Here is a 7,500-nt window from a genome sequence, read left to right as displayed (position 1 = left end):
TACAAAACAGACTTGGTGAGAGAGCAAAGTGTTTCTGAATACGAGTCATACGCATTCTAAAATATATAAGGTTTTCTTTCAATAAATACGTGAATCATAGTGGAAATTAAACGTTTTAGTTGATATATATGAAAACTTTTGATATTTTTCGGAGAGAGAGAGAGAGAGAGAGAGAGAGAGAGAGAGAGAGAGAGAGAGAGAGAGAGAGAGAGAATCTTGTTTTTTCATGATTTCCTATTTTTTTCTTTTCCTCGCTTTCTATTCATCCTTCCATCTCCTCATCTTCCTCCTCCTCCTCCTCCTTCTTCTTCTGTCAACAAGAATGAATCAAATACAGAAGGAAGGAAGGAAGGTAGGAAGGAAGGAAGGAAGGAAGGTAAATGAAAAGTGGCATGGGAGAAAAAAGGGAGAGAGAGAGAGAGAGAGAGAGAGAGAGAGAGAGAGAGAGAGAGAGAGAGAGAGAGAGAGAGAGAGAGAGAGAGATAAAGGTCACAAGGTTATTGACAGGCAGACTTTGATTTTATGATTAATTTTTTTTTCGATTTCTTTCAACATATAGATTGATTTTGAAATGAGAGAGAGAGAGAGAGAGAGAGAGAGAGAGAGAGAGAGAGAGAGAGAGAGAGAGAGAGAGAGAGAGAGAGAGAGAGAGAGAGAGAGAGAGAGTCTTTTACATGTTTTTCTTCCTCTCCCTTGTTTGTCTTATTTTCTCCTTCCCTTCTTTCTCTTCCTTCCTGCAAAACAAGACTCCCTTCATCCTTCCCTCCATCCCTCCCTCCCTTTTTTCCCTTTCTCCTGTTTTTCCTCCATTCCCTCGGCATCATCCTTTCTTTCCCTTCCTTTCTTTCCCTTGATCGCTTTCTCTGTCTTTTCCTTCCTTCCTTCCCTGTTTCCTTTATTTTTACCTCCTTCTGTCTTCTTTCTCTATATTCTTTTATTCTTCTTCCTATGGTAACTAAACTAAGGACTGACTTTACTCGCTTACTCATTCACTCAAACATAAATTAACTAATCAACTAACTAAAGAAAGAAGGAAAGAAGGAAGGAAGGAAGGAAGGAAGGACTCTCACTTGTAGGCCTGATGTTTTTTCTGCACCAACCTTCATTTCATGTTCTTGTGATAGGTGGAAAAAAGTAGGCCTGCTTTATACAAGAACTGCCACGTGTAGGCCTGATGGCTTCTTACAGCTTCCCTTATATTCTTATGTTTTTGTGATGAGTGGAAGTAGATAGGCATGTTTCATAAAGGGACTGTCACGTGTAGGCCTGATGGCTTCTTACAGCTTTCCTTATTTTCTTATGTTCTTTTTATGATAGGTGGAAAAAAGTAGTATGTTTCGTACAGGGACTGCCACATCTAGGCTCGATGGCTTCTTAAAGCTTCCCTTATTTTCCTATGTTCTTATTATAGATGGAAAAAGTAGATATGTTTTGTACAGGGACTGTCACGTGTAGGCCTGATGGCATCTTGCACCAACCCTTACATCACCATGGTGTTAATGTCTCCCTCCCACACGCAGGTCTCGCTGGATTCGAGAGTTCGTGAGATCATCAACCGCAACATGGTGGACCCAACCCCGCACACCTTCGATGAGGCGCAGACCCAGATCTACACGCTCATGCACCGGGACTCCTATCCGCGCTTCCTCAACTCCGGCATTTACAAGCGACTCGCACAACTCAATAATAACGGCAACAGCGGCACCAGTCGTAAGGAGAGCGCGACATAGGCCCCCTGTGTGCCCGTGTGTCCTCTAGTCCCCGTCTCCGAGGTGGGCGGAGGAACGCGTGCCATGGTTCAAGAAATGGTGGCAGCGGTTGGATTGACCAGGGCGCGCGAGTTAGTCTAGTCTCCATCACCCTTCCAGGTGATGATACGAGGACTGCTGCTACTGGTACTGCTGCTGCTGCACGTGCTCTCTGCCCAGGGTCGTGTGTTCTGACGCCCCAAACAGTGGTAGCAGCAGGAGTCACAGTGTAGGGAGAGTGTGCAGTACAACCTCTCCCCTGTTTGAAGACGTGCTCTCTGAAATCCTACAATGGTGGCAGCAGCAGGATTCGCGCGCGGGGAGCAAGTGCGGCTGTCTCCTAGGGGAACGTGTGCTGCATTAACTCTCACCCTCTTACAAATGGTGGCAGCGGCGGGATACCAAAGGAGGGTGAAATGTACTCCTCTCTCACGCTCCTCTCCTCCTCTCACATGTGCTCCTCCTTGCGATCTCACGAACCTTTACTCTATCTAGTGTCTCTCTCTCTCTCTCTCTCTCTCTCTCTCTCTCTCTCTCTCTCTCTCTCTCTCTCTCTCTCTCTCTCTCTCTCTCTCTCTTGCTCTCTGTTCTTCTGCACTCTCACTATTTCGTCGATACATGGGACCACTTGGTGAAGACTGAAGCTGGAGGCAGTGGGACGCAATGACTGGGTGATGGAGAGGTGGTCACAATGGAAGTTATTTATATACATGCATACAGTCCTCTATATATACATACCACTGATCCATATTCAAGTGTGTGTGAGAGAGAGAGAGAGAGAGAGAGAGAGAGAGAGAGAGAGAGAGAGAGAGAGAGAGAGAGAGAGAGAGAGAGAAGTGGATAACTCTCTTGTTTCCTGTCTTCTCTTTCACCTCCATCTCCCATTCCTTTGCATCTACCTCCACCTTGCTCTTTAAACCACCTCTTTCTCCCACCTCCTCCTCCTCCTCCTCCTTCTCTTCCTTCTCCTCCTGCTGCTGCTACAGAGACGGATAGACAGACAGAGGGATAAACTCAGTGTGACAAAGACAAATAGAAAAGCTCAAGATGGTGAAGTGCGAGGAAGGCAAACAAAGGAAGCACGTGGATTTGTGTGAGTGTAAACATATGTACGTGGTTTCAACTGGACCAAAGAAAACCCCTATAGAATAAAACATTACTCTAGTGTAGGCGTTCACGTGTCTCTTGCTGGTTTTTATAATTATTTGTTTTAACACTTTCCTCCATAATCTTGACTGCGGATCTAAAAGGTGCATGAAAGAGAGATGAAACAAATGTAAAACTGAAAACCTGGTAACTTGTGAATCTTAAACGTGAATGTGACAAAAGATAAGGAAAAAAGTTACGCTGGAATCGGGAAAGAAAAAAGTATCTTGTGAATCTTAAACGTGGAAGCAAACATTGGAATCTGGAAAAGAAACGAAAGTGTGAATCTTGAAAATGAAAGTGAAGAAAACACCTGTAATTTTAAACAAGAAAGAGCAATTCTATTTAGCGATGATAATGATAATAAAAATCCCTCAGTAAATGGAAACCTATGAAATATAACAAGATTTAATCCCTCGCTCAAAAAAAAAAAAAGAAAGAAAAAGAAAAGAAAAAAATATATAAAACAGATTAGTCTGCTCAAAAGTAATGAAATAAAGTCACACGTGCATACCAAACTAATCGATACCACACGGAAGAAAGAGAATAAAAAAACATGCAGTGCCAGATATAAAAAAAAAGTGCCAAGTGCCAGAAATTAGAATGTGTAATTACCATGAACATGTGCAATGATCATGAATATAAAATGTGCAATTATCATAAATATAAAAAAAAGAAGAAGAAATAAATAGAAAAAAATGTGCAATACTAAAAATTATGAATTGCTCAGTTGTCATGTGTATATAAAGTGCAGTGATCAGATATATAAAGTGGGTAAAGAGATCAGAAAAAGTAAAAGTACACAATAATATAAATACAAAAAGTGCGCTGAATCAGAAACAAGTGACGATCGAGTTCATTAAGAAAGTATAGAAGAAAAAAAAAGACGAAACAAAAAAAAATAATAATAGTTGTTCATTCAAAAATAAATAAATCAAGATAAAAACAAAGAAAAAAAAGATAAATATTTACCACCACCACCACCACCATCAAGGAACACAAATGAAGAACAAACACCAGCAGACCTGTTTGTCCAATCACGACCACCACCGCCACCACCACGATCGAGAGATAAACAAGAAAACAAAACAAAAACAAGTAAAACAATCCTCAGCAGCTCAAAAACAAGTAGAAAATAAAGGAAAAAAATAAGTTGAAGCACAAAATAATAATAATAATAATAATAATAATAATAATAATAATAATAATAATAATAATAATGCACAAATATTTCTAATGGCAGTGAGATACACGTAAACAAACAAACAAACAAACAACAATAAACAAACGCAGTATTTATCTAATAATTCCACACCCCCTAAGAGAGAGAGAGAGAGAGAGAGAGAGAGAGAGAGAGAGAGAGAGAGAGAGAATGAATGAATGAATGAAACGGAGAAAAAAGTTACGAATCAGAGAGAGAGAGAGAGTATATAGAAACGGGGGTGTAATTTTTTCTTAAGTGTTTCGATCCTTAAATCCTTGTGTTATAAGGGTGATTATCGTACGCGACCAGGCAAAGGCGCGTACGATAATAAGACTAAGTGTACGACGGAGTTATATCGTTACGGACGGCTCGCTACGTGACATTTGACAACATTCCAAGTATTAATAGTAACTGACAGTGAGCGAAAGATGGAGAGAAAGAGAAAGAACGATCGGACAAAGAGAGTGAGTGAATGAGAGAAAAAAAAATGAAAAAAAAAATACTACTCTTTTAACTTAAGATAGATGGATAGATGGAGCGAGCGAGTGAGGGAGTGAATGAGAGTGAAAGAGAAAGAAAGAGAGAGAGAGAAAAAGAGCTATTTCACTTTTAACGTAAGGTGTAATCTTTTGTACTGAACAGTTAAGAAGTAATAGAAAGAGTAACAGTTGATGATGATGATGATGATGTTGATGATATTAATGGATATACATAGTTATAGCATACGTACTCCACACATGTATATGCAATGACCTAACCTGTGCTCTATACATGTTCCGGTATCAGCGCGTATTAAGATTCATAACGTAACTAAAAAGTATACATATATAACAATACATATACAAAAAAATCACTTAAGACTAATGTATAACTATAGGGATTCTAATTGCGTGTATGAGAGAGAGAGAGAGAGAGAGAGAGAGAGAGAGAGAGAGAGAGAGAGAGAGAGAGAGAGAGAGAGAGAGAGAGAGAGAGAGACTGCACAAAAAAAAAATACAATACAATTTTTTTTAAACAATAACACAAGAATATTTTCCACCTTTTTCATTATTTTTGTTTACATTTTTTGTCACGTCCATTAATTATTTATTCGTCTTGTTTATCTTCTGTTTATTACGTCTCCGTGAACGAATGGTGACTGAAAATGAATAAATAAAGAAATAAATAGATAAATTCTTGTTAATATTTCTGTATTGCACAATATAAACCGCACCAGGAGGGAGGCAGGTATGACACGCACACACACACGCACACACACACGCACAAACTGTCAGGGGCGGGGCGAGTCAGCCAGTCATTCAGCCAGCCAGTCAGTCAGTCAGTCAGCCCCGCCCCTGCCTCCGCCTCCTCCCCCGTGCGGTCATATCAGTTTAACATGGCAGGTCGTATTGTCAAACGCTTCATTCTCTCGCCTCGGCTGCTTCCGTGAGGCTGTAGTGGAAGTCCAGGGAGGTTTTCATGATTCTAGCGAGAGTAACAAAGTTTAACAAGGACTCTATATCACTACTGGGAAGAAAACATTCTGAGAACACTACTTTTAAAAGACTGTTGTGGAAGTCAATGTTCTCAAGGGTTTTCATAATTCTAATGAGAATAGATAAGAATTCTAATGAGTTTAACAAGAAATCTATCACCACTGGGAAGAAAACACTCAAAACACTAGTTTTTAAAAAGTTCGAGTAGAAATCAATGTTTTCATGATTCTAGAGAGAGCTTGAAAGGTTCTAGTGGTAATTACGGTTTTCTGGAGTGTTTTCGTGAATTAAACAAGAATTCTGCATCATAAGAGGTAGAAAAAGCCGCCCTGCTGGCCTGACCCACCATCCCGAGGCCTCAGCAGACAGTCGTGGTGAGAGATTAGCGTTTGAGTTGACGAGCTGAAGTTTTGGTTCCGTTGCCCGGCGGCGGCACGGGCGGGGTGCCACGGCGGTGCCTCGAGGTGCCACACGTATGCCAATGCCAAAGACACGCCTCTAGTCCTGAAAACCCACCGTACTGTCTCACAAACCCCACCTATGATGACGATGATGACGATGATGATGATGATGATGATGATGATTTTATGGATGAACATTACATATACAGTGTATATGTTTACTGTTATTAATTCTAGATCTATATTCCAAATATAATTTTAATGTCATAAAAAAAAATTATGATGATGATGATATGATGATATGATGATGTTTGTGAGTCGTGGAGCAATATTTGTGTGTGTGTGTGTGTGTGTGTGTGTGTGTGTGTGTGTGTGTGTGTGTGTGTGTGTGTGTGTGTGTGTGTGTGTGTGTGTGCGTGCGTCGAATATTGCATTATGCGTGTCTGGCTATATTTTGAGTGCGCCTAAGTCTATATTGAGTGCGTTCGTGTGTGCGTGCTTGCGTGCCATGGCTGGGAGTCATGCGTCACGTCCCCCACACCCCCAACAAGACGCGGGGCACCACGTGAGGGAGGGAGAGGCAAAACAGACCCTGAAGGCGATGGTACGTGTGTGAGTATGTGTGTGTGTGTGTGTGTGTGTGTACGTGCATGGCGACTGTCGCTTCACCCTATTCCGTTACGTCAAGTTTTTTCCATAACAAAATAAAAAAAATGAATACTGATGTACTTTTCATGAATACATACTAGATTAACATGTATATAGTTATGTAGATATACAAATAATACATTTAATCTCCCAAGAAATACTTAGATAGCCATTTGTGAAACTCCTCTACCTGTCAGTATCCCCCCCTCACCAAAGAACCCCTCCTGACCCCCCTCACAACCTCCTGACAGTTCCCAACCTCACCAATCTCTGGTACCTTGCCCTACCCTAACCTAACCCTCCCCAGGAACCTCACGTGGAAGATAATAGGTAGTGAGGTTTGTGGAATGGGTAGGGTACTCGTATTAACTCCACACACACGCACATACATATATACATACGCACACACATATACATACATACGCACAAGGAGCTAAAGTAAAGGGTAAAAAGCTCAATATGATGAAAGACACGAATAAAACACGGAAATATGAAACCAAACAAATATTGAACTAATGACTGCCACAGCTGGTGAGAGAGAGAGAGAGAGAGAGAGAGAGAGAGAGAGAGAGAGAGAGAGAGAGAGAGAGAGAGAGAGAGAGAGAGAGAGAGAGAGTTAAGTGGCAAGTCTGTGGGGACACGATAAAAACACACACACACACAAACATAAACACACACACACACACACACACACACACACACACACACACACACACACACACACACACACACACACACACACACACACACACACACACACTGTAGGAGCAACAAAGCCACGGCCCCGCCTAACACTGCCACCGCCAGGCCCTCACAGCTCAAGGGAACACAGATACACAGGATATCACTAAAATAACAAACCAAAATGGACAAAATGT

General features: G+C 41.2%; 2 protein-coding genes across 5 annotated transcripts in view; one reads left to right on the top strand and one right to left on the bottom strand.

Annotated features, from left to right (window-relative positions):
- LOC135093661 (uncharacterized) overlaps nt 1-7,500 on the bottom strand; it is a 69,729-nt gene that overhangs the window by 55,804 nt on the left and 6,425 nt on the right. The window lies entirely within an intron of this gene.
- The window catches only part of LOC135093660 (regulator of G-protein signaling 20-like), a 58,137-nt gene that overhangs the window by 49,976 nt on the left and 661 nt on the right, over nt 1-7,500 (top strand). For all 3 annotated transcript variants that reach the window (XM_063993130.1, XM_063993129.1, XM_063993131.1), the window contains one exon: nt 1,521-7,500. This exon is cut by the window's right edge and continues 661 nt beyond it. In XM_063993130.1, coding sequence (XP_063849200.1) covers nt 1,521-1,730 — 210 coding nt within the window. In that variant the 3' untranslated portion in view covers nt 1,731-7,500. The remainder of the gene's footprint in view (nt 1-1,520) is intronic.

Source organism: Scylla paramamosain, chromosome 43, assembly GCF_035594125.1.
Source record: "Scylla paramamosain isolate STU-SP2022 chromosome 43, ASM3559412v1, whole genome shotgun sequence".
NCBI classification, from domain to species: Eukaryota; Metazoa; Arthropoda; class Malacostraca; order Decapoda; family Portunidae; genus Scylla; species Scylla paramamosain.
This window is presented reverse-complemented; position numbering and strand designations above follow the sequence as displayed.